The 27397-nt window shown below is 45.5% G+C and overlaps 1 protein-coding gene and 1 long non-coding RNA gene across 10 annotated transcripts in view; one reads left to right on the top strand and one right to left on the bottom strand.

Moving 5' to 3' along the window:
* The first annotated feature begins 2164 nt into the window (after positions 1-2164).
* Positions 2165-27397, top strand: part of ANK1 (ankyrin 1) — an 89150-nt gene continuing 63917 nt past the window's right edge. For 3 of the 9 annotated variants that reach the window (XM_039366898.1, XM_039366900.1, XM_039366897.1), the window contains exon 1: positions 2166-2357. In XM_039366898.1, the coding sequence (XP_039222832.1) occupies positions 2232-2357 (126 nt within the window). In that variant the 5' untranslated portion in view covers positions 2166-2231. Of the gene's footprint in view, positions 2358-26293; positions 26444-27397 lie in introns of those variants that run through there. The other 6 variants (XM_039366906.1, XM_039366899.1, XM_039366901.1 and 3 more) reach the window with 6 other exon arrangements.
* On the bottom strand, positions 17197-25993 carry LOC120318818. Its single transcript, XR_005559600.1, has 3 exons — positions 24741-25993; positions 22126-22228; positions 17197-17218 (listed from the first exon to the last, which is right to left on the bottom strand). It is a non-coding gene; the product is annotated as an uncharacterized LOC120318818 (long non-coding RNA).

Below are 27397 nucleotides of genomic sequence, written 5' to 3'. Positions count from 1 at the left end.
CAGCCTAGGGCTATTTAAATCTACAGAAGACACCTAGGCACGCACCCATGCTGGAGGCACACAAAATCAAGCCAATCCTCTTGCAGCTTAACGACTAGGGGTTTGTAAACTATCCTTGTTGGAGGCTTAGCGTGTTGCGTGAGGCTGACTGTTGGGCCTATTCTGCTCGAACAAAACAATACTTAGTGCAATCTGCAAACCTATCATGAGGCTCTCCTGCCCTTGCATTGATTCAGACTCCTTTGAATGGTCTCCAGCAGTGGGAAGTTTCCACTTCTGAAAACTGGAGCACGCTTGTCTTACAATGTCCCAAGTTCCTCAGGATTACTTACACTGGACATTCCCCCACCTTCTCCCCACCACCTGGCCCCTATTTCGACCCTACACCGGTCTAGCCACTCTGTGCCTCTGATGCCCTAAACTGCAGCTCACGAAAGCTTCTGTCTTTGAGTCAGATTCGTTAGATGCCATCCAACCCCTGAATTTTTTTTGTTTTTTGTTTTATTTTTTGCTGGACATTCAATGGCTATGTGCCTTCAATGTACAAAACAGAAACCCACATGCAATTCCTTCGGGGGGGGTTACAGATGTGGTGGGGACTGCAATTCCAACAGCTACTTCTGAGAAACTGTTCTGGGCACAGGAAGATTTTGGACAAATGGCTGTCCAGTCTCTTCTAAAAAATTTCCACTGTTGGACCATTCACCACTTCTGGAGGCAGGTTGTTCCATTGGTTAATTGTTCTCACTGTCAGGAAGTTTCTCCTTAGTTCTAGGTTGCTTCTCTCCTTGATCAGTTTCCATCCGTTGCTTCTTGTCCTGCCCTCAGGTGCTTTGGAGAACAGCTTGACTTTCTCTTCTTTGGGGCAGCCCCTGAGATACTGAAAGGCTGCTATCATGTCCCCCCTCGTCCTTCTCTTCATTAAACTAGATATACCCAATTCCAGCAACTGTTCCTTATATGTTTTAGCCTTCAGACCTCTAATCCTCTTTGTTGCTCTTCTCTGTACTCTTTCTAGAGTCTCAACATCTTTTTTTACATCGGATTGACTCCGCTGCTTTTGAACCGGCATCCCAGCCTTGAATAACCCTGGTTGCTGTATTGCACCAGCGCAGCTTCTTGCCCAACCTTCCAGAATTTGCGCTTTGAGACGGCACAAATCGTTTTGGATTCTGCCGGGGGGCGCCACTTTCCAGATCCCGGACGAGAGTCAATGCAGCTGCCCCCCAAACAATTCTTACTGCAGCTGAAAACCCCCCTCGGGCCACCCGCCAGGACCAAACCACCCGCGGGGGAGGGCTAGAATTGCAACCGATATTTTAAGTTTTGAAAGGTGGCCAGGCAAATGGAAAAAAAAAAAAAGACCTTTCTTTTGCAACTGGACATCCAAGAAAACGAACGGGGCGCTTTGCAAGAGCGGGGCACCTTCGCGGGGTCCCAACCTCGCTTTTGCTTTTTTTTTTTTTTTTTTTACACGGGCGCAGCTCCTTTCCCGAACCTCCAAACCCGGGCAGGGCAAAGCCCATTCTCTGCCCATGCCCAGAGGCTTGCTTTCTCCCCTTCCTCGCTTTCCCCTGCTTTGCCTCCCCCCTGCGGAAGCGACCCGAGGCGCTGGATTCCCACCCAACGCCTTCAAGCCCCACTCGGCTCCCTCCTCCTCCTCCTCCTCCTGGGCTGCCAGCAGAGCCGGGGCGACGGCGGAGGGAGGGGGGGGGGCAGGCAGGCGCTGCCAGCGGCCGGGAGCAAAAGAGGCGGGGAGGGGAGGGGGGAGGCATCCGCTCGGCAGAACCGCAGCTGCATCGGTTCGGATCCCCCCCCCCGCCCTGCACCGCTCCGGGTCGCCGCCGCCGCCGCCGTTGCCCGGCTCGCGCCCGCGCGGCACCTCCCGAGCTGGGGAGACGCGCGGCGGCAGCAGCAGCAGAGCCACTGCAGCAGAGGCGCCCTGCCCGCCCGCCCGCCCGGCTCCTTTGGCTGGCGCTGCGCAGGTTGCAAGCGGCTCCCCGGCGGAGGAGGCGGAGGGGAAGGGAAGGCAGGGCCGGCGGGCCATGCTGGGCGCCCTCCCGCGGCCGCGCCGCCACCACCACCAGCAGCACCGCGCTCAGCCCCGCCCGCCGCGCTTCTAGCCCGGCCCGCAGCTCCCGGTCCGCGCGCCCGGCGGCGGCGGAGGAGGTGGCGGCGGCGGCTGCCCGGCGCGGGGCGTCTGGACTGCAGCGGCGCCTCCCGCGCGCGCCATGGCTCAGGCGGCCAAGCAGCTGAAGAAGATCAAGGACATCGAGGCGCAGGCCCTGCAGGAGCAGAAGGAGAAGGAGGAGACCAGCCGCAAGCGCCGCAACCGCTCGCGGGACCGCAAGAAGAAGGTGAGCCCGCCCGGGGACACGTGGCGAGCGCCCGCCCGGCTTGGGGTCGCGCCTGGGTGGCGCCGCCGCCGCCGCGGCTGAGCCCTCCTCCGACTCCTCCCGCCTGCGCGCTGCGAGCTCGGTCCCGGCGCCGGTCCGGGCTCTGCGGCGCCCTTGGCTCGGCTGCGGGGCCCGGCCGCGGGAAGGAGCGGGCTCCCCCGGGGCTCGTGGCCGGGAGTGGTGGCCCGCCGGGGGAGCCCGGGCTTGTGAAGGGCCGGCTTGTTGGAAGGGAGCTGTCCAGTCGGGAGCCCTCCCTGGGGTCTCCTCCAGCGCGCGACTTGGGGCTCTTCCCAAGCCTGGGTGGCTCCTGCCTGCCCTGGAGGAAAGCGTTGCCCGGGCTGGGGCTGATGGCCTTTGTAGTGCGACTGGCGGTTGGGTTGGGGGGGGGGGTTGTGTGGAAAATAGCCCTGGAGGTCTGTTTCATTCATGGGTCTCCTGGAGGCTCCTGGAGGCCTCTGGGAAGGTGCAAGGCCATCACGGATGACTTCCAGCCAGTAGCTGTGATTGGAGGTAGACTGTACCCTTAGCTGGAGGTTCCACTTAGGGAGAAAGGGCTTGCCATCCTTGCCCTTTGGGAGGTTTTGGGCTCCTAGCTTTCCTTGCAGTTTGCTTGGCTCTGGACGGTCCCACACCTGCTAGCCAAGGGGGAGGACGCAGAGCCACCCCCCCCCCAGATGAAGAAGTTAGCCATCTTTCTCTAGAATGCCTAAATCTCCTTCTGAGGTTCAGGTTTGTAATGCAGTCTCCCGAGGTCAGGTGAGGTGAGCTATAGGTGGGGTGGGGTGGGGGAGGACGTTTTTTTTTTTTTTTGGAGGGGATGATGGAAGTTTTCTCCCGAGTGTAACTTGGTGGTTTGGGATGTAATCTCTAGCACCACCAGAAAGGACAGAGACAGAGAGAGAGAGAGAGAAAAAACATATCCAGAACTGCTTCCGTATCAGAGCAAGGACGGGGTTTCTCTAGATCAGGGGTAGGCAACCTTGGCTCTTTTATGAATTCTGGGAGTTGAAGTCCATGAGTTATAAAAGAGCCAAGGTTGCCTTCCCCCTGATCTAGATGCTCATTTAAATGAGGGATGTGGAGTTGAAGGTCCAAGGCCACAAGCATTCTCCAGGGAGTGGGCTTAGAGCGCCTTCAAATTCTACAACTCTCCTTTTTTAATTGGACAGACAGGGAAACGGTCAAATGCACAGGGAGAGAGAAGGTGGGAGATTCATGTTAGTCTTTGGAAGCAAAAACAAACAAACAACCAAAACAAAACCCAGAAGGGACCTGGGAGTAGCTTTTCCAGTGGGGAACAATGCTCATTCTTGACTTAATTAATTAAGTATTCAACCAAATACATTTTGCTGCCCTGGTATCCCCATCATTGATTTACTTACCGATGCACCCGGTATGGACCTAAGCAAGCCCCCCCCCCCTCTGAACCGCACACCTCTGATGTAACCGGTCCAGGAACTGCTCCTGCTCATTTGCATGCAAGAGAAAAGTCTCTCCAATTCTTTGAGATGCTAGGAAAAGCATTTGATCAAGCCTGCCCTTAGCTGCTTCTTGGACTGTGCTGCGTTCTTGTGCTCCACTAAACAGCTCTTCAAGCTGGATGCTTACGGATTATTTGATAGGAGCAGAGAGAGGGAAAAAATAGGCCTTTCTTTAGGACACAGACTTTAAAATCCTTCTCTATCTTTTTTTTTCCCCGGTATATTTTCACCTGGCTAGATGCGTGTGTTAGCCTGGAAACCTATATTCCACGGTTTAAGCATGATTTGGATCTGGTAAAGAAACCACTTTACATAACACTGGATTGGCTGTAGCTGTCCAACATAGCCAGATCTATGGAAGCTGTTGAAAGAAAAGATGGACAGGATTTTACCAGAGTTCTCTTAAGAATGAAATGCTTGGGACAAACCCGGTGTGATCTGAGTCTGTTAAGACGTCCTTTGTGTTTGAGCAGGTTTGCGTGTGCCCATTTCCTGTTCACCTTTGTCAAAGTTGCATTGCTGGTCCTTTGCACTAACAGCAGCCAATTTTCGTTGCACCTGAAAAGGGCGGTTTGCTAGTGTTTTAAGGGGGTGCTTTGCCATTTCGTTTTTTAGCCGTGTTGAATGCAAATTTCATCCACAAATCCAATTTAGACTTATTTATTTTTCTGCAGGAAAGTTAGTTACTTTTTGTTATTGTATCTTGGAATGTGACACAAACAATGGGGGGCAGAAATACTAGCAATCCCTACCCATTACAATAACAATATTATGTTTTGTGCACATTTTGTGTGCTAATTACATAGACACCATCCAAAACTTTCTGCGCTATTGTCCTCCAGATAGGGCTGGACTACAGGTCCCATCAATTCAGTTATCGATCATTTCATTGCCGAGCTGTCTCCTGAACCAGATCCCCTGTAGATTCCTTCCTTTGATACGCCTGTGGGTGGACCTTATGAGCCTCACTAATTATCATTTGCCAAAACCTTCCTTTGCCTTGATGAATATCAAAACATTGGTAAGGAAGAAAGTATACTGTATGCCTATCAAAAGCAATCAAGATCTTGTATCGTTTCAAAGCGTGACCATTTTATAGCACTATAAAGTTTTTGGGGGTTTTTTTTGCAGCAGAAGCAATTCTGAGATGTTCTCTTTGAGTTTTGGGTATACAGGTAGTCCTTGACTTACAACAGTTCATTTAGTGATCGTTCGAAGTTACAAGGGCATTGAGAAAAACGACTTATGATCATTTTTCACACTTATGACCCTTGCAGCATCCCCACGGTCATGTGATCAAAATTCAGCCACTTGGCAACCGACTCATATTTATGACGGTTGCAGTGTTCCGGGGTCACGTGATCCCCTTTTGGTGACCTTCTGACAAGCAAAGTCAATGGGGAAGCCAGATTCACTTAACAACCTGGTTGCTCACTTTAACAACTGCAATGATTCACTTAACAACTGTGGTAAGAAAAGTTGTACAATGGGGCAAAACGCACTTAACAAATTTCTCCCTTAGCGACATAATTTTGGAGCTCAATTGTGGGCATAAGTCAAGGACTTCCTGTATAAGGTTGTATACTTGTAACTCAGAATTTCTTTATTGCATTTTTTTAAAACACCTGATGTACTGGATGGTACTCCCCCAAATGTACGGTGTCTTAATATTGAAGCTATACTGAAATGTTTTGATTCTATTCAGTTACTGCTTTTCCGTTTCACTGCATGAATGTTGTGTAAGGGTACAGCAGGATATGTTGTTCTGTATCTTGTGTGTGACCCGAAAAACAGTACTTAATGTAGTTGTCTCCTATAACTGTATGCTATGAAAGGAAAAATAATCGTAGCTTAAGAACAGCTGCAGGGAAGTTTTATCAAAAGACGAATGGCATGAATGAAACAGGACCAGATGTATCCCTCCTTTTCTTACCACCTAGATTAAGCTTTACAAGTGATGTTTCTGCTGTGTGATCCATCAACCATTCGTTTCTTGTTCGATAACCCATTTCTGCCTTGCTGCAAAGGTATGATGCAGTGATTTATGCAGACTTATATTATGGCTCTGTGTTTTATTTCGCCATGATCCACGGCTACAAATTGCGGTGGCAGTGGATAATATTGACGATAAAAATAGGGGTGAAAACCAGGAGGATGAAATAGATAAGAGACTTTTCCCCAGTTACGCTGCACTGTGGAGGAACTCAATTAAACTGACCCATCAGCAGATTCAGGAAGGACCCGCAGCCACAATCAACTGCATACAACTCCTAATTAACGCACACAATTCATTGGCGTAAGACAGTGTTTCCCAAACTTGACAATTTTAAGGCATGAGGACTTCAACTCCCAGAATTCCACAGCCAGCAACGCTGGCTGTGGAATTCTGGGAGTTGAAGTCCACATGCCTTAAAATTGTCAAGTTTGGGAAACACTGGCGTAAGATGTGGTAATTGCCTGTGGTTGAAGATGGCTTTAAAAATGAATTTGATAGATCTAGGCTAGATTTTCTCCATATTATCTGAATGGATCATCTATATTTAGAAGCAACGTATCATTTTTCCAGAATGAAACAGAAGGAAAACACTGCTGCCTTCAGGCTCAAATTTGGAAATATTTGATTGTCGCTTTTTTGGGGGGGGGGGAAAGCTGTCGGAAGTGCTGTTTTTGCAGTTAGTAGCTTTTAAGTCTGCCCTTTGCTTTGATTTTCAGGTGATTCATTCAATCGGCTTTTAATTAGTTGTTAGTGAGTTCAGTGCTTTGATAAATGCCTTGCAACGTAGCTTGACATGCTCCATTTTGTGGGCTTAACCCAGTTTTCTGCAGGATGTTGCACAACAGGACAAGAACTCAAGTATTTTGGGGACATGGGAAAAGTTAAACACAGACAGAATGAAAAATACATCAGAGGAAATGCTTAGGTAATCAGAGGACAGTTGTTAATTTTGCATGTTTTCCCCATGAAAGCATTTTAAATACATTAGATTTTCGGTATGTTTGCTGTATAGGTTGGATTTGCATAACAGATTGATCCAGGTCAATTAAACTGTTTATTTTTTTCAACCTGTGCTGTTTGCTTTGCTTATTATTATTATTATTTTTTTTGTGGCTTAAAACTCGAGTTTATGTTTCTGCTGGAGAGATTCTCTGGAAATGGATGCTGAGCAAATGAATAGGTTTTAAGGCATTTTGTGTTTGAACTGGACCACTGTCCGTGCTAGCCTGCAGATAAAAAGGGGGGGGGGGCTTTCCATGTAAGTGTGTCATAACAGGATTCTGCGTGCTTTGCCCACGACAAGAGATTGATTGATCCGAAACTAAAAACATTGATGTTTCTGGAATTGGCGAGTCAGCCCTGAGTGCTAAACACAACTCAAAGTAGAACAGTTTCGAAGTGTTTTTAATGAAGTTAACAATTCGCCTCTTATTTTGAACAGCAGAAGTCACCATTGAATCACCTGGAGCTAATTTTATCACTTTTTGGCTTCTTTTCTCTTTAAGCTTTTCATTTTTTAAAAAAACAGAAGAGGCTACGTCTTCAAATTGCCAAAATACCCTTTCCCCTTTCTGTTTGTCTTTGACAAAATGCAACTTAGCTGTGTTTCCCCCCCCCCTAAATATTTCAAATGTATTCCGTGCAGAAGATGCCTGATGTTTAATATTAAGATGATCAATATATTGATAGGTCAGATGGTCGATATGTTGCAGGTAGCTATGGAAGGGAGGATGCTGCAGCGTTTTATCACTTTGCTAAATAAAACCATCACACGGTGTTTTTGTTTCAGTTGCATAAGATCCGGTTGCTTTCTCCAGAAGGACCTGGTAGCTTCTGAGGTTGGAGAGGGAAGAGCTGTCAGTGGGAATGGTGGTTTGTGATCTGAGTGAAATGCTCCATCCCTGAAGGATTGATGCTCTGGTTCAATCTACCCTAAGTCCCAAAGGCCTTTGTTCTTTCAGTTCTTTTCACGCTTGAGATGAATAAAGCAGATGGGTTTAATGCAGGAGTGTCCAATCTTGTTAGCTTTAAGACTTGTGGACTTTAACCTGAAGTCCACAAGTCATAAAAGGGCCAGGTTTGAAGACCCCTGTTCTAGAGTAAGACCTGAGGTGGTTCTTACATCCTCCCTGTCCTCACAAAAGCTTAGTCCCAAGGTCTATGATTGTGGGAATCTTGAACATTTGACTTGGTCAAAGAGAAGGGCATCACATCTTTACTTCAAGGTCTGGAGAAGATGCAGAACGGTTGCTATTCAGCGTTCAGCAGAATTGGCTGGAAAATGACATAAAACAAAATCATGACCTTCCGTTGGCTAAGAAAGAGACAAATAAGTACAAAGCCACTGTGGTGTTTCCATTAAGATGTTGGACCAGGAACAGGGGAACTCCATGAAGGCCATCTTCATCCATGGGAACTTCCTGGAAGTCTTTGGCCCCGTTACCTTTTCTTCAACCAAGCTATTCTAGAAGGTTCTTGCTGGTGTGGCAAAAATGGAAAGGAAAAGCGATGCATAAAACCCTTAAGCAAAGGTGGGAAGTAACTCTTAGCTAACACAGATAGTCCTCAACTTACAACAGTTCATTCAGTGACCAACGTTACGATGGCACTGAAAAAAAATGACATGACCGATTTTTACACTTACAATTGTTGCACCATCCCCAGGCTCACGTGATCAAAATTCAGACCCTTGGCAACTGGCATGTACTTATGACGGTTGCAGTGTCCCGTGGTCATGTGATTCCCTTTTGCAACCTTGGACAACGAAGGTCCATGAGAAAACCAGATGCACTTAACAGCCGTGTTATTAACTTAACAACTGCAATGATTCACTTAAACGTCACGGCAAGAAAGTCATAAAATGGGGCAAAATTCACTTAACATGTGTCTCGCTTAGCAACAGAAATTTTGGGCCCAAATGTGTCGTATGTCGAGACTATCCGTTTACAAATGATCAGACCTCGAAGCCAGAAAAGTGAGCTCCTAGTCAGTTGTTTAGCAGAAGGAAAAAGTGAATTTAAAATATGGCCCAGCAGGAAACAGAACTTCTAGATTAACTCTAGACTAAATTCTAGAGAGAGAGGGAAACTAAAAATTAAGGAGAAATTTCCTGACAGAACAATGAATTCATGGAAAAAGCTTGCCTCCAGAAGTTGTGGGTGCTCCATCACTGGAGGCTTTTAAGAAGAGACTTATCTGGAATAGTATAGAGTTTCCTGCTTAAGCAGGGGGTTGGACTAGAAGACCTCCAAAGTCCCTTCCAGCTCTACCATTCAGAGATAGTGTTGCCTTACTGTTCTAAAGCGAAAACAAACCAATTTAGGAGGTCTTAAAGGAGCAGTCTTCCTTTGGGTTGCCAGACCGTACAGTATGTCAGTGGTTCTCAACCTTTTTAATGCCGTGACCCCCAACCGGTCGTAAGTCGAGGACTACTCAACTGGTGCAGCACCGTTTGCAGAATGGGACTTTTGGCGGGCTCAGCAGGGCAGAGACAGCCCTGGACAATTCCTATTGGCTTTTGAAAGCCAATAGAATTAGACTCTGTTCAAGAGAGTCTATTCTATCGGCTTTCAAAAGCCAATAGAATAAAAGGGAGTAGCACAGCTAAGGAAAAGGGGGAAAAAATGGTGGACTGGCGACCCCCGTGAAATGGTTGTTCGACCCCAAATGGGGTCCCGACCCACAGGTTGAGAACCACTGATCTACGTAGAGAAGTAGAATATCATTTGGCATCTGGTTGTTCTGTGGACGGATTCTTCTCACTTCCCGAACAGTCAGTGACTTCAGAGAGGGACTGGCAACCCTGCCAGAGAGAATTCCACGGGTTTCAACCCTATTTGTGGGTATTAAATTCCCATCATGGGTTCTGCTGTGTTTTGTGAAGCTGGCAGATTCTACTGACAACCACTGGCACCGGCTATAAGCTTTGTTGTCAGCGGCTCCTGATGGCAATTGACGGCAGATGGAGAAGATGGGTTCTGGGGACATCCTGAAGGTGAAAAAGAGCTCAAAGCTCATGGGTTCTTTGGCACAGAGCGGATCCCTCCGGTCCAAAGGTCTTTCTGAACGAGATATTATAGCTGGCTCCCCAGAGAACGGAGTGAATAAGCCAAGATCTGCTCTTGGCATTGTATTAACCTTGGCAAAGCATCCAGGGAGAAACATTTAAAAGGATGGAGGTGGCGATTGGGGAAGAGAAAGTGGCTTTCCTCTTTTGCTCTGCTTTCATCCAAGGATTGTCTTGGCCCTTTGAGGTAGATTCCTCTTCTGGTCCTCATCCTCAGCCTCTGGGGAGCAGAAGTCAGTGGAAAAGCCGAGGAGGGCAAATGTGCAGTTAGATCAGGTTTCAAGTCCTTCTAGTCCGGCATTCACTCATCCTGTAGTGAGTGGCCAGTCAGGAAACCTTGAATGGATATGCTCTTCCTTGCAATGGTCTAATGGTCTTCACTCTCCACCCTCCATTCGTCCAAGATTATAACAGACTAGCAGAGTGGGAAGGGACCTTGGAGGTCTTCTAGTCCAACCCCCTGCTCAGGCAGGAAACCCTATAACATCTCAAGACAAGTGGCTCTCCAGTTTCTTCTTAAAAGGGTTCAGTGATGGAGCACTCACAACTTAAAGGAGCTGAAGGAGCTAAGAAAAGGGAGATAATAATGATAATGATAATGATAATGATAATAATAATAATAATAATAATAATAATAATAATAATAATAATAATAGTGCCTGGAGACAGCAGAATAGAAGAGAAAGAACTGGAGAAGATAAAATACAAAGACCTACACATAGAAATAGAAAGACTGTGGCAAAAGCAAGCAAGGGTAGTACCAATAGTGATAGGCTCCTTGGGTGCAATCCCAAAACAACTGGAGCACCACTTGAACACCATTGGCATTGACAAATTCGCTATTAGTCAATTGCAAAAGGCGGCCTTATTAGGAACTGCTTCCATCCTGCGACGATATCTGTAATACCATCAAACATCCACATCTGCCTATCCCAGGTCCTGGGTAAGGACTCGATAGGTAGACAAAATGCCAAATCCAGTCTGAACATCTGGCTGACTGTGCGATGATCCATAATAATAATAATAATAAAAAAGTTGGAAGGGACCTTGGAGGTCATCTAGTCCAACCCCCTGCTCAGGATGTTCTAGCTTTGTTGAAGAGACAGCCTCCCTTTAATCTGATCTTTTTCAGGTGTTTAATCTAACGTGCTGAGCCATCATGTGGTTTGTCTGGTTTTGCCTGCGTAAACTATGATTTATGAATTACTGCGTTGGGTGAGCTGAATCAATAGTTTTTCAATCAGTGAACTGTGCGTAAACAAAGCATAGCTCAGAGGATTGTGCAAATTCTGTCAAAACATGTTCTGCACCGGGTCTTTCTCAAGGTGGGTCTTCCAGTTGAGCTGGTCCCTGCCTCCCAGTGCTCTCGATGGGCTTGCAATTGGGGAGGGTAGAATTTCTAGAACAACTTACCTGGGGTCCATCTGATGCAGAAGGCTGGTGGGCCTTGACTGACAGTAGCACTCTGGGACTTGAGGAAGAGGTGCATCGTATCTACCTGGAGATGCCCCAGGAGATCAACCAGGGCCTTCTGCAAACCAAGCTTGTCCTCTGACTTGAAACTACACCCTCCTTCTCTCCATTCTCCAGCTCCCACTCTTGAAAGCAGAGCTGGGGAACTACAGCCCCCTTATGACTTGTGGACTTCAACTCCCAGAATTCCTGAGCCAGCATGGCTCAGGAATTCTGGGAGTTGAAGTCCACAAGTCATAAAGGGGCTGTAGTTCCCCATCCCCTGCTCTACAGTGAATGTGTCATTTCAGAGTAAGTATATTTGTGCATCTATTTTTACTGCCTGGAAGGGTTATACAGGGAAAAAAAAAAAAAAACCAGAATGAAAGCTGGTGGGCCAAATGCTTCAGTTGGCAGTCAGACGGATAGAGGAAAACCCATCATTTTAAGCGGTGTTGCTATTTATTTTTGCTGCTCTTAATTTGCAGAGTGTTCCATGGACTTGGGGTTTCTCCTTTTCTTATTTATTTATTTAACAACTGCTCCAGCAAAGAAGCTTTCAAAACTCCTGTTTGCAGAGACTTTTTTGCAGTCCAAATCCAAAAAAACCCACAACCAATGAATTTTGACTTAATTTAACCAGGCTACGGAGGTGCCACCTCCAGCCCTGGAGACTGGGCAGAACAGATTTGGCAATTGGAGGGATCCACACCTTGTTGGCTGTGGGTCAATTTTAGATTCATTTAACAACCATGTTATTAACTTTAACGAATGCAGTAATTCACTTTACAACTGTGGCAAGAAAGGTCATAAAATGGAGCAAAACTCAGTTAACAAATGTCCATACCAGAGCTCTTCAACTTGGCTCTTTTTATGACCTGTGGACTTCAACTCCAACACAGTGCTAGGCTGCATGAACAGAGGGATAGAATCAAGATCATGTGAAGTGTTAACACCACTTCACAATACCTTGGTAAGGCCACACTTGGAATACGGCATCCAGTTTTGGTCATCACGATGTAAAAAAGATGCTGAGACTCTAGAAAGAGTACAGAGAAGAGCAACAAAGATGATCAGGGGACTGGAGGCTAAAACATACAAGAAACGGTTGCTGGAATTGGGTATGTCTAGTTTAACGAAGAGAAGGACGAGGGGGGGACATGGTAGCAGTGTTCCAATATCTCAGGGGCCGCCCCAAAGAAGAGGGAGTCAAGCTATTCTCCAAAGCGCCTGAAGGCAGGACAAGAAGCAACGGATGGAAACTCATCAAGGAGAGAAGCAACCTAGAACTAAGGAGAAACTTCCTGACAGTTAGAACAATTAACCAGTGGAACAACCTGCCTCCAGAAGCTGCGAATGATCCAACACTGGAAGTTTTTAAGAAGAGACTGGACAGCCGTCTGTTTGAAATGGTATAGGATTTCCTGCCTGAGCAGGGGGTTGGACTAGATGACCTCCAAGGTCCCTTCCAACTTAATGATGATGATGATGATGATGATCATCATCATCATCATCATCATTATTATTATTATTATTATTATTATTATTATTATTATTATTATTATTATTAATTCCTCAGCCAGGTACCCAATGGTATTTTTTGGAAGAGACCTAGGGATCCTTCCAAATCAGAAGTGGGGAATGATGGCCCCTTTATGACTTGTGGACTTCAACTGGCTGGCTCAGGAATTCTGGGAGTTGAAGTCCACAAGTCGTGAAAGGCGCTCTTGTTTCTCATCCCTGTTCTAAACCAAGCAGGGGGGTTTAATTGCCCTTCTTATTTCGTAGGAAAGCGAACCGTATGGATTTTGCCATGCTGAAAAAGCTGCATGGCGCTTCCCAAGAGTAACAAGCTGGAGGAAAACAATTTTAATTATATATCTGTCTAGCATTGTTTCTGTTCCAGCCAGCAAATTTGACAGGCATTATTTAGGTTCATTATGTTACTAATTAATTTTATTCTAAAAACAGACAGTGCTGGGCTATTTTAGAGTAAGAGGAAATATCTACCCGGTATCACTGAATGGAGCTGCTATGCTAAAGCCGTTTTTCCTTGGTTCTGTGCAGAGAATAAACCTCAGCTTTCTCTGCCAATAAGAGAGCTGTGTGATCAGTTATTTGCACTATAGCCCCACACACCAGAAGTCTAGTTTAGACAAAGATTGGAGTGGTTTATGGGCCAGGCTCAACTATAGCTTTCTAAGCTTGGTTGTTTTCTTTGTAGATGTTTCATGACCCAACTAGGTAACATCTTCAGTGTTGCTGAGTGGAGGAGGAGGAGAGGGAAGTAAAAGCGGAGAGAGCAAGGGAGGCAGGAGGAGGAGGAGGAGGAGGAGAGCAATGACTGTGGGATCCTTGGTGCTCTCTGAGCTTGGCTTTCTTGCAGACATTTCATGACCCAACTAGGTAATACCATCAGTGCTAGGCGGGAGTGAGGTTTGCTGGTTTTCTTGGCAACCATATGGAGGTGGTTTGCCAGGGCCTTCTTCCAGAGTGTCAGACCTATTTAGCAGTTGAGGATTTTCCTGGTGGTCTTCCATCCCTGTATCAGTCTGGCCCAACTCTGCATTGTCCCTGAACCAAACAAGGTTGGTGTGATGCTGTCACTTTGTAAGTTAGTGAAATTGGAATTCTGCTCAAGCCATTAAAAAAATTCCACTTTGAGACTTCGATTGAGGCCAATAGAACTGTCCATGGTCCTGAGCTTTAAAAGTTGCTTGTTGTCCGGTAGACTCATCTGCCTGTTCTTTTCACTAGTGCAGGGGTAAGCGACCTTGGCTCTTTTATGATTCGTGGACTTCAACTCCCAGAATTCCTGAGCCAGCACAGCTGTCATGTTCACGAGTCATAAAAGAGCCAAGGTTGCCTACCCCTGCACTAGGCTAAGATAATCCTCAATGGGATTATGCAAACATTCATTGATACCTTCCTTGACAAAAAAAACGGGTTGCTTCCCCGGCCAAAACCATTTTTAATAGCTGAGGCTGCAGTTTGCTTTAAAAATAAAATTGACTTTGGGGTCTTGCTAAAGAAGAAAAATTACAGTTGATCTCCTTTATGATCTCACAAAGATATTCACATCTAGTCTTGGGTAATATGAAACCCTCTTTAGAATTTTGAGAGATTTGTTTTTTTTTTTTTAAAAGCCAGTTAACAATGAAGTGAACAATACAGCATCTTAATTATTAGTGGTCGGATTTTTCTTGACATTGTTTCTTCGTGTTGCTCTATTGAAGTTCCTCGGGGTAAGAATTCCCCTGTTGTATTTTGAACCTTTAATAAGCCATGTTTGTTTGCAGAGAGGATGGGGGGGGGCAGGTAACAAAACAAGCATCACAACACAAGCGCTTTCCTTTTTGTGCGTGTGTCATGATGCTGCATGCACTCACATAAGGGGCAGTGCTTCTGTTGCAGTGCTCGTTATGTCGTTCTACCAAGACTGTTGGACTCAGCTGATGCCTCTGGACCAAATGAAGAAAGATGGATGCTTCTGAATTACCGTGTTGGAGAAAATGGTTCAGAAAACCCTGAATGAAAGAAGGACAAATAGTTCACTTTTATTGAAAAATTTTTTTTTGCTGCTGGCTGAAAGTACAAAGAATGAAGCTAAAGCTTGAATATTTTGGATGTAGAATGCAAAGATGGAAAAATGGAAGGGAAGCAAAAAAGAGGCTGTAACAGTGTGTGCAAATGATCGTGGGATACAGGAGGACCTGCAGGCTAGACCACAGTCCCGCAAAAGGCACCTCAGAAGGAAAAGAGGAAATAAGTCTTAGAAGATTGGTGCTAGGTGTTTGAGGGACTCCAGATCACAGCTCTGAGTGCTAATTTGACCTTTATTGTAAGATTACATTAATAGGATCTTGCAAGGCTGAAAGTATTTTCTCCTCTCTTTTCCTTTTATTCTCTGGAAAACTAGAAAGGGTCCCGTCTGCTTCCCAAGCCCTCCCTCCTTCTGTAGGCTAATAACCTTTCCCATGATGGTTGTTCAGTCTGTGGCTGTTCCTTCTGTCTCCCAAGGTCATTCACACAGGGCGTTACAGAGGCCAACTCCATCCAAGTTCTAAGCAGCTTTGATTTTACTCCGCTTTCTGGGTCATCTCGGTGCTGCCATCTTGCCTGGCAAGCCCCACTCATTTCTGCATTTAATGCAGTGGTTCTCAACCTTTTTAATGCCGCAACCCGCAACCGGTCGTAAGTCGAGGACTACTCAACCGGTCTTAAGTCGAGGACTACTCAACTGGTGCAGCACCGTTTGCAGAATGGGACTTTTGGCGGGCTCAGCAGGGCAGAGACAGCCTGGACAATTCCTATTGGCTTTTGAAAGCCAATAGAATTAGACTCTATTCAACAGAGTCTATTCTAATTGGCTTTCAAAAGCCAATAGAATAAAAGGGAGTAGCACCGCTAAGGAAAAGGGGAAAAAATGGCGGACTGCGTTGTTTGGCGACCCCCGTGAAATGGTTGTTTGACCCCAAATGGGGTCCCGACCCACAGGTTGAGAACCACTGATTTAATGTAATGTGCACTTAAAGCATACACGAGCATTAGTTGTCCTCGTCTTAGCCATTTTTGGGGAATGCAGCTCCTGGTGTGCCTTTCAGAGGCCTGGAAGGTCTCCCCTTCCCCATCCTGCTCCTTAGGAACTTCCATCCATCCCACTCACCACATCCCGGCCTTTGCTGATGTTTCCAACAGCTGCTTTGCTATTTTGCCAAGCCGGTGGACTGCTTCAGCGCCCGGCCTTTTTTTTTTTCTAGGAAGACATTGATTCTCGGCAAAGAAGGAGAGCTGCAGGAATTGTCTCTCCAGCAAAATTTCCTGAAATTACTCAGTCACCTTGTCGTAAGGCAGGCAGGAGCCCATCCGCCGCTGAATAATTGAACAGGCTGCAGATTGGCAGTGCGGTGCAGCCCTCGCTGGCTGGCCGAGGCCATGTGCTGCAGGAGCCTTGAGAACGTCAGCTGGCTGCTGCCTTGCTCGCTCGGTATTTCCTTCCTCCTCCTTTTCCGCCAAGGAAAGACAGATCCAGCATGGACCTCCTGTTTCCTTCTCCCCGGTGGGATGTTCTGTCCAGGGTGAGGGAGAGCGTATATGTGCAACACGGCCAAAGACCTGACACCGAACACTGAAACTGGTGCACAGTATTGGTGATTAGATTCACCCCACCTCCATTAAGCTGCCTGCAAACTAACTAAAGATGAGTCTGGCTGAGCTTAGCCAGCTGTCCAAAGGCGGCCATTAGGATCCTGCCTGTGTTATGCTAATCTGGGTCTGTGACAATTTGCCAGGGCCAACCCACCATGGAATAACTCGTGGTGGGAGGAGAGTTAAACTAATATCGAAGAAATAGTGGCATAGAGTCATTAAAGAAAGGATGCAAAAGGAGGGACAGAATGAAATGGGAGTGGCCAAAATTGAAATATTTTTTAAAATTATTTTAAACAAATTGAATTGTCGAATTGTCCTGCAGTGTCCCATTCCGTGCAAATCTTATCTAAGGTTCTCCACGGAGAGGCAGATGTGATGGGACTCCACAACGCAAGCAGTTCAGTTGAGAACTTTTAGTAGTTGTCTTGTGCACAACACACAATTTGACACGCTTTCAACCGGGTTAGGGGTTGTGGGGTCTGCATTTGGCCAGGCTGTGGTTCGGAATAGGCAGAAAACATCAGTTCGGGAAAAAGATGCGGGATGTTTAGGAAAATCATAAACAGTCACTAAACTAATGGTTATGTCAAGGTTATGTATTTATTATTATTTTTTTAATCTTCCCAATTTTCTTACTTGGTATAAAGGCCTCTCTGAAAAACCAGTAGACGGTTCACTGATGGATCCAGGATGATTCGAGAAATGGGTCAGCAGAGAAACAAATGAAAATAATCCGTCAGAGAGCAGCAACCCACAATCCTTTGCATGATTCCCTTGCCCAGTGTGATTGAGACCCTCCTTCCTTCTCTTGCTTTGGCCTCCCAGAAATAGGTTATTAAATCCCCCAGCTGCAACCCTCCTGTTTTGAAAAGCAAAGGAATTTTTTTAAAAAAGATGGAAGAGAAAATGATGAGCAGCCAAAATATTAAAGCAGGCTCCATTAATATCCGTGGAAAAGAAATGGGGCCGTCCCAATCGTGCTGGTGTTTTTCAGATCTGGGTCTCTGTAGCAAATGAGGCTTTGCTGGGTGAAGGTCAGGTAAAAAAATTGAGGCTAACAGAAGAAAATAAAACCCACTAGGGTTTGTTTAGCAAAGAGGAGGAGGAGAAGGAGGAGAGGAAGAAGAGAAGAGACAAGCAAGCAAGTAAACAAGCAAGCAGAAATGTGTGTGTTAGATTTGTGCAGGTTTTTCCTCGGTGTGCATTTACATCTCTGGTGTCTGTGCCTGGGATGAGATCCAGGTAATTGCACAGACGCCTCTTTGAACAACTGCACACTGCAGTCAAGCAATGCAAGTGATCCTAGGCACTTGCAACAACAGCCGCCAGCCTCTCTCGTGGGCACTGAGGGATTGACCCACAGCCGTGCCCGATCCCTGCTACAGCAAAAGGGAGATGGTGGTAGGATGGAGGAGAGCCTGAATTTTGATAGCAGCCAGGATAAAATTGAAGACAGGATTTGAGCCCCTTGTTCTGGGCACCAGCCAGATTAAGGAAGAGGGAGCGAGAAGGCACATGCTGGAGTGGAAAAGAGTTGGCGAAGGATGCGAAAAGGAGGAGATAGCTGCATGTTCAGCCCTTCATGCTTGGTTTCCTTTCTCGTCAAGGCTTGGAATAATCTCCGAAGGAGCTGGGCAGTTATAAAACGGGGAAAACAAATAAAGAGATAGAAATAAAGGGATGTCCAGCTCCTGTTCTTAGCCCTGATGTTTCTTCGCAGCCATCTTCCTCTGAGGCCATGCTCTCTGCTCAGGAAAGGTCCTGCAGACCAGTTAATTGTGTTCGATCATGGTTAAGAAAACCATGGGTTAGGATGGCTTGTAAACCAGGTCTGAAGAAGAGGACATTCTGGTCAAGCAAGATTCTGTTTGTGTAGAACATTTTTCATTCTGAGGACACACATGGCTTTTTGTGATCCAAGAAGCGAGTGAAGCCAGGGCCTAAGAGACCAGGCTGAAATCTAAGTGAGATGAGATTGGATTGATATTAAGATTAGTTAATTAAATTAGTGAATTAAATAAGCAGGATTAATATCCTCAGGTGGGTAATTTTTCCCACTTGTATCACATTAAAACTACAGCTATAGCTTTTGGAACGTTTATTTATTGGTGTTTTCTTGCAGGTGTGTGTGTGTGTGTGTGTGTGTGTGTGTGTGTGTGTGAAGGAACCTCTTTCTATTTAGGATTGGGAGAAGGTCACGAACACCAGACACCATCACTGATAGGTGTGTTCCGTTGTAGGAAGGAAAAACTGATCTTCTGTCTGTTGTTTTGGGGGAGATGGACCTCTGAGCATAGTTTCTCCATTCTAGGCGTCTCCAAACTTGACAAATGTAAGACTTGTAGACTTCAACTCCCAGAATTCCCCAGCCAGCATGGCTGAATGTGGAATTCTGGGAGTTGAAGTCCACAGGTCTTCAAGATGCAACACAACAAAGACCAGCAGGAAATCCAGCATTATACATGGAAAATGAATCTGGGCTTCATGGCTAAAAAATCTTTGGGAAAAGCAGGAGCAGAAAAAGTCTTATCTTGGATCTAACCAAAGGCTTAGCTATCCTGGCCTGGCGTCTTCTTTCTCCTGAAGTTTAAAACGTGCTGCTACTTTTGGTGTTCAGGTCAAAAAAAAAAAAAAAAAAAAGGGAGCAGACAGGAGGGCAACACTACCACCTCCCCATCTTGCTCTCCTCCATGCTGGAAGTAATATTTAGCCACGATTACAGGGAGCCTTGATATTACAGCCATTTGTTCTGCAAGGGTTCATGCTGGCTGGGAATTCTGGGAGTTGAAGTCTACAAGTCCTATTAAAGCTGACGAGTTTGGAGAGTCCTGCTTTGCTCCATGTAGGCAGGCAAACATTTTGTCCTGTTTGCAAAACTGCTAGTCGAGGGGGCTGCCGTCTGGAAGGCTGAGCCATCTGGTGTGTGAGGAAGGGGGGGGTGTCATTGGTTTGAACCAAGGGGAGGACTAGTAGCCCCATCCCCTGCCGAAAGAAAATCTCTGGGCTTGGTGCCATGGAGCAGGTGGGGGAACTTGGCAGGCGCTGTCTATCAAGCTGGTCTTGGGAGGGGAATGAACAGCCGCGATAGGTCGCTTTTTCAAAAAAACCATCTGCCTCACCATTTCAGAAGTTTATTTTTATGCTTTCATTTTGTAACACTGTGTAATCTGTTGGAGTTGTTTTGGAAGAGAGCAGGCTTTGGGAATGGAAGCAGGCCACTTTTGCAAATTGGCTGCCGCTGCGAGCCATAACAGACCCCCCCCCCCCGATCCCTCGGGAAGTTCTCCTTCCCTGCCCTGTGGAACAGAGATCCCCAGCCTTTTGGGCACCAGGGACTGGTTCCATGGAGAGAGGCTTTCCCACAGACCGGAGGGGGCGTGATTTTGTGTGCTGCCTGCATCTCGCGGATGGAGCTTCGTTTGTTTATGCGGACCGGTTGGTTGCTGGCATGCCGTGGACCGGTAGTGGTCCACAGACCGTAGGTTGGGGACCCCTGCTGTAGAGGAGACCCCATCGGGCACAGCTCAATTTGCAGGTTCTGCTCTTTGGAGTGGCTGGACTTGCACACCACAATGCAGCTAGTCCTTGACTTAACAACAGTCTGTTTAGGGAGTTACAATGGCGCTGAAATTATAACGGCACTGAAAAAAGCGATAGTCCTCAACTTACAACCATTCATTTAGAGACTGTTCAGTTACCACGGCACTGAAAAAAGTGAGTTATGACTGTTTTTCACACTTATAATCATTGCAGCATCCCCATAGTCGCATGACCAAAGTTCAGATGCTCAGCAACTGGCATGTACTTATGACGGTTGCAGGGTCCCGGGGTCACTTGATTCCTGGCTGAGGAATTCTGGGAGTTGAAGTCCATAAGTCTTTAAGTGGCCAGGTTTGAGGACCCTTGCCCTAGCCCAGGGATCTTCAGACTTGGCCCTTTTATGACTTGTGGACTTCAACTCCCAGAATTCCTCAGCCAGGCATGCTGGGTGAGGAATTCTGGGAGTTGAAGTCCACAAGTCATAAAAGGGCCAAGTCTGAAGACCCCTGGCCTAGGATTATGCAACTCCTTAAACGAAATATTTGTTTTTCCAAGGCCTCATGGAAACTTCCTATCTATCCTATCCTATATAATGCATTCTCCTTTCATCTTTAAAAGTGGCCATTTTTACAGAAATTTTAAAAGTCTCCCTGACTGCACTGGTCTTTTTAACGTTACTAATGCTGTTTTTCTGGGGCTGGTGTAGTATTGTGTACGAATCCATCCTCTTCTCCCATTCAACATTGTAGGAATGATTCACACAAACATGACAATGTTGTCCTAGCAGTTATCACACTGTTTTCTCAAATGTCCACAACTTTTAAGATGTGTGGATTTCAACTCCCAGAAGTCCCCAGCCAGCCGATTTCACTCCTGGCGTGAAATTTACAAATTCAGCCACCTTTTTATCATAGCAATGGGGGTTTGCTGATACAGTTGGAAGGTTAGAGAAGCACATGCCAGCTGAGACATCAGCTAAGAATGTGACAGTAAATAATTACATGGCAATTTTGCAATAAGAATCCTAAGATTGCTGTTACGTCATCAAGCCTCTAAACTCTGTATACTGTGTGGTTAATGAGGCACTGAGCAAAATAAGAGCTGCACAGGATTGAACGATTTTCTTGGGCACAACCTGGGCAAGTGGTAGGATAAGTAGAGGGAGTCAAAGCTCTTCTCCAAAGCGCCTGAAGGCAGGACAAGAAGCAACAGATGGAAACTCATCAAGGAGACAAGCAACCTGGAACTAAGGAGAAACTTCCTGACAGAACAATTAACCAGTGGAACAACCTGCCTCCAGAAGCGGTGAATGCTCCAATCCTGGAAGTCTTTAAGAAGAGACTGGACAGCCATTTGTCCGAAATGGTATAGGGTTTCCTGCCTGAGCAGGGGGTTGGACTAGATGACCTCCAAGGTCCCTTCCAACTTTATTATTATTAAGTAGGCTGTGTGAATACTAAGCGAGGAGAAAGCTTATTTTACCCTCACCCAGGAAGCTATTTGGAGAGATACCACCACCTTCGCCGTCTCCATACACACACTTGAAATGAAAGAAGAAGAAAAAATAGAATTTGGGGTCTCAAAGCAGTCTACATTGTTTTGCATAATCACCCCGTTTCTGCCATAAATCAAAACCACCAGAAATCAAGAGCCCAAAGTTGAAGTGGAGAAGAAGAAGTAAGGCAAAGCAAGAAAAGAAATCCAAAAAAGGATCTGCAAATGGATCAAGAACAGAGAAATAAAAAAAGAGAGATAAATAGGTAAAAAAAAAAAGACAAAATATAAAGAAGTAGCTTCTAATCGTCTTTACAGCGTTATTAAAATTTTATCCTCTTTAAGGTTACATAATTCCCTCTTTTCTCTAATCTACCCTTTCTAATTATCAAACCCATAAATCGCAAGCTCATTTTTTCTGTTTTCAGCAAAAAGTCCATACAATAAAGGGTTTCCAGTCACTGACAAAGGTCGGTACTGTATTTCTAATTAGAGAAAAGGCAGTAACGACATTTGTCAGTGACCGACCCAGATTGGATCCTGCGTTACCTGTATTCTCAGGAGATCAGAGCTCAAGAGAAATGAAGATCTTCCTGGGGAAATAGCAGTATTCTGGAAAAAGATGAAGGGCCGTCCCACCACGCCTGATGGCCTTGCAAAGAAGCCAGAACATTTTAGGTTCAAATACAGATCGTAATAGAAAGAGTTTAAAGACTTAATTTATTCAACTGAAACCAGAGCTTTTCTTGCTGGGATTAATGGACCAATAATTGGAAAAGATTTATAGACCATTGTTTCTGTACATAACCGTTGTGAGATTATTATATGCATAAAAATAGAAAGACCCTGAAATACCCACAGTGGAGGAGGAACGGGGTGAAGGTGATGGAATTTGCAGAGAAAGCAAAATTGACCTCTTTAATTAAAGGGTTTTCAGTCACTGATAAATGTTGTTATTGTTATTTTCTCTAATTAGAAAGACAATAACCACCTTTGTAAGTGACTGGAAACCCTCCATAGTATGGACTTCCTTCCTTCCTTCCTTCCTTCCTTCCTTCCTTCCTTCCTTCCTTCCTTCCTTCCTTCCTTCCTTCCTTCCTTCCTTCCTTCCTTCCCTCCCTCCCTCCTTTTCCTAAGGGTTCAGTTATCCATGTGCACAGATAAGGGTCTTGGCACCACCCCAGGTCTGGCAGTTAAAAGCAGAAACCTGCATTGTAAGCAGTAGTTAAGAAGCAATTTGGTCTGAGAAGAATTTCTCAGCACTGGAACTGTTCAGATGTGACCAAAGCTGAAGGCAGGGAAAAACCAGAATCTGGTGAGAAACTAATCAAGGAGAGAAGCAACATGGAACTAAGGAGAAATTTCTTAACGGCAAGAGCAATTAACCAATGGAACAACTTGCTTTCAAAAGTTGTTGGTGCTCCATCACTGGAGGCTTTTAAGAGGAGATTGGGCAGCCATCTTGTCTGAAATGGTCTTGGGTCTCCTGCTTGAGCAGGGGGCTGGACTAGAAGATCTTCAAGGTCCCTTCCAACTCTCTTATTCTATGTTCTATGAGATGTTGGCTCCATTTACAAGGCTAGTCTCACATGCCTTTGCGCCCTCCCTTTTTCGAACTCTATTGAATGTTATGCAGATTAATTGTATCTAATTTATGCACATCTGGAAAGATGGATAGCCAGTGAGATGGTTGTTAAGAGTGCTTTCTTATTTACTGAAGTGGAGCCCTGTGCTTCCTCTCCATGGCATGCAAAGCAGTTGAATATGGATATGCAAGGCTGTCTGGCAGACAGTGACAATCCAAAGGTGGTGCTGAACGTCAGAGGTTCCGCAGATCCAGTGGCCCGTAGAACGCCTTCCACAGCACAGAAGTGAAAGCGGACAGAGGACCAAGAATAATTGTCAGAACAGTGGCAGATCTTAGCCAACCTTGGTTGATCTTGCTGGAATGCAAGGAAGGAACCTGCAGGTATTTGGATGGAAGACTGTTGGAAAATTCATCCCGCCCCCCTCCCAAAAAAATTCCCAACTTCTGATAGCCAGATTCACTTAACAACTGTCCTACCAACTTAATCAAAGTAGCAAAGTAGTAAAATGGGGCAAAACTCACTTAACAGACGTCTCACTTAGTAACATAAATTTTGGGCTCGATTGTGGTCGTAAGTTGAGGACTATCTCTATAATAAATGGAAGTCCCTATTGGTGTGATCTTGTAGACCTTGAATTTAGACATGTATGTTTCTGTTTCAAAATACGCCAAGATGACCTCAGCAGCTTCCTTGAAATACAAGCCAACTTTGTGTGCAGAGCCTCCCCCCCCCCCGCGTCTCCCTCCCTCCCTCCCTCCCTCTCCCTCCCTCCCTCGATAACAGTCTATCATCTCCCCTGCCCTGGCTCTCTCTCCAAGAGAGAACGGCTGAGTAACTCAGGATGATTGAGGGAAATTTTGCTCCTTTCTCTGGCTGTGATAAGCAGGAGAAGGGAGAAAAAGAAGCGAATGGAGCGGGGCCAGTGAAAGGTGAGAGCAAGCAAGGGCTGTGATTCAACAGAGAACATAATTGACAGCACCAGGCAAAACCATCTCTCTGGGTTGGCCCCTCTGCCATCCCCAAACAGCAAATAAAAACAATTAGTGATTCATGGAAGAGTTGAATTGTTTCGTTTCTTGGCTTTGGGCTCGAAGGAGAGACTGCAAAGGATCAGCACTGGAGGTTTAAAAATAAAAGGGACCAGATGTGCAGCATTCTGCTATCATCAAGCAGAATAAGAGCTCAGTTCTCCTTGGGGGGGGGGGAGACATAATTTAATGCTGTAAGATGCCCAGAATCACTTCGAACTGAGATGGGTGGCAGCTAGATAGATATAGAGAAAGCTAGATAGCTAGACGGATGGATGGATGATAGATAGATAGATAGAAAGAGAGGCAGATAGATAGATGATAGACAGATGATAGATAGATAGATAGATAGATAGATAGATAGATAGATAGATAGATAGATAGATAGATAGATAGATAGATAGATAGATAAAGGGACAACTCGCCACAGCCAACTTGCCATGGGACAACTTGCTACAGGACAAGAGTTATACTAATACCAAAGAAGTGGTGGAATAAAACCATGGTGATCAGAAAGGAGGGGAAAAATAAATTTTTTAAAAATTACTTTAAATACTTGAATTGTTGAATTGTCCTGCAGCAAGTTGTCCCGTGATGCGTTGTCTTGCTGAGAGGTGTCCTTGGTGAGTTGGCCACGGCGAATTGGCCACATCAAATTGTCCCATTCTGAGCATGCTGTGTGCAGCCGCTAGACTTTCAGTTGGTCTGTTAAGTTGTCTGATCAGAGCCACAACTACACTGCATGGTAACATTGATACTAGTATTCACTTAACCTTGAACAAAATCCTAGTCTTTTAGATATACTAAAAATTGAATGTTTTTTTTTTCAACTACAAAAGATAAACCTTGTAGGGTAAGGCAAGACAGGTTGTATGATGTGTGTGAGTTCCGGCACCTTTTTTTTTTTTACAAAAAAAAAAACCACTCGTGTGATATGAATCCTACTTGTATAATTTACAAACTGCGATCTCTAAGTTGTAGAATTAAGGGAACTGATAGGAGAAAGGATCACAACACCTGATTTAGAGCATCAGGCCCCTTCTAAATCAAGAGTCATTGTTTCCATTCTCCAGTTGCTCTTCTCAGGAAATTCCTCATTCAGCTGGATTTATCTGTTTTCCTGTCATTTAAATCCATTTTTTAGTGTTCCTCCCTCCAGAGATGAAGCACTCACAACCTCTGAAGGCAAAGCAGTTCCATGGTTAATTTGTTCCCACGGTTAGAAGTGTCTCCTTAATTCCAGGTTGGTTCCCTCCTGGGTTAGTTTCCGTCCATTACTTCTTGTCTTGCCTTCAGGTGCTTTGGAGAATAGGTCGATCCCCTCTTCTTTGTGGCAACTCCTCGAATATTGGAACACGGCTATCATGTCCCCCTTAGTCTTTCTTTTCTCTACTCTAGCCATAGCAGCTCCTGCAATCGTTCTTCGTGTTTTAGTCTTTGTTGTGACAAGTTTTTATGATAAGCGTTTTCTGTTACGACAGAAATTAGCGCTCAGTTTAAAGTAGTTATTTGTTATTAAAGTGGGTTGTTTCTTTTTCTTTAAAAAGAAGTGTCTAGGATTCTGACACACCCTGGCATGACCAAGGTCAGGATTCTGTCTCTGGCGATAACAGCAGCCTCTCCCCTCCCTGTAAGCTGTTGAATACAGTAGGCCTGAATTACCCAAAAGCTTTGGAAGGAGATGGGGTCCCAGTGTTGCCCAAGGCCAGGGGTAGGCAACCTTGACTCTTTTATGACACGTGGACTTCAACTCCCCGAATTCCTGAGCCAGCCATGCTGAGGGGAAAGGGAGAGGTTTCCAAGCTGAGCCATGCTGGCTCAGGAATTCTGGGAGTTGAAGTCCATGCGGCATAAAAGAGCCGAGGTTGCCTACCCCTGCCATAGGGGTTCCTTTTTCCAATGTGAATGGAAGGAATTAATGACTGCACAGAGAGAAACTAGGTCCACTGCTGCATCTCCTGCTTGAACAGGGGGTTGGACTAGAAGACCTCAAAGATCCCTCCCAACCCTATTTGTCCAACGTGTTACTTAGGAGCCATTCTGTGAGTTGGAACTGCTGATCTTCTTTAATCTCCAGAAAACCAGAATGTGACTCCTCCCATCTTGGACAGCCGGCATCTGCAGATAAAGGCCTGCCCCCGCTTAGCCCGAAGAGCTTGGGTTAGTAGAGTCTTGGCTCGTGTAAGTGTGCAAACAGAAAGGGTGTGCGAGAAAGGGAACATGATGTCCAGTTTCAAGTGGCCCTGGAGGGTAAGTATCTGAGTCATGGGATGGTGGTTTTCAGTTTTGTCTTCAGCCATCACGTGGTTGGATGGACTTTAGTTTTCCTTAGCTGCTCTGAAACAGTGTAGTTAGCAAACCATGGTTTACAGAAACGCGTTTTGAGTGAAGCTAGCAAATTGCAATCTTATTGCAGTATTTCAACCCAGCCTTATTCGATCTTTTCTTCTTTTCGGGGATAAGAAAAAGACAGAAGATATGAAGATCTGGAAAGCTACCAGCGTATAGCAAGAGTCAGTTACTAAAGGCATCCCACAAAAAAAGGCATTTTGCTTCTGGGTTGAAGTAGACCGTAGCAGTTTGATGTCCGTGGAGATTCTCAGTCATCCGGATCATGGTTGTCCCAAAGATGCTTTTTCAAAAGGCAACTGGACTTTCTTATTTATTTATTTATTTATTTATTTATTTATTTATTTATTTATTTATTTATTTTGTTAAGTGTTTTGCTTTTTGGATGAGAAACGAAACATTTTCAAAGAAAAAAAACACAAGAAAATCGGCTTTCCTTTTGGAAAAGCACCTTTGGGACAATAGCAGTTCACTTCTACAAATGTATTGGCCAGGTTCATGTCTTGAATTAAACCAGTCTGAAGCACGGTTTGTTGATTATGTCACGGAGGCTCCATTTAGGCATCTTAAATGAAGCCATGGATTGCAAAACAGTGTTTGGATTCTCAAATGTTAAGCCAAGATCAGCTTTGTCGCGGCTTAAGTGTCAGTTGTACGAACTGGAAAGGGGCAGGATTGGTTCCTACCTCACACGAAGTCCTTATTTGAATCATGGCTTGCTGACTGAGCTACACTTGGTTGGATGCGCGATAATTCATGCTTTAGAAACTGCAGCTGCCAACTTTGCAGAGTGCATTCACCTTAAACTAAGCCAACATCTGTAGGTCTCCCCCCTCTTCCTTCTATTCAGTTGTG

The sequence above is a fragment of the Crotalus tigris genome, unplaced genomic scaffold, assembly GCF_016545835.1.
Source record: "Crotalus tigris isolate CLP2741 ecotype Arizona unplaced genomic scaffold, ASM1654583v1 scf7180000020455.750797, whole genome shotgun sequence".
Lineage (NCBI taxonomy): Eukaryota > Metazoa > Chordata > Lepidosauria > Squamata > Viperidae > Crotalus > Crotalus tigris.
Note: the sequence above shows the minus strand (reverse complement) of the source record. Positions and strands in the feature narration are given on the sequence as shown.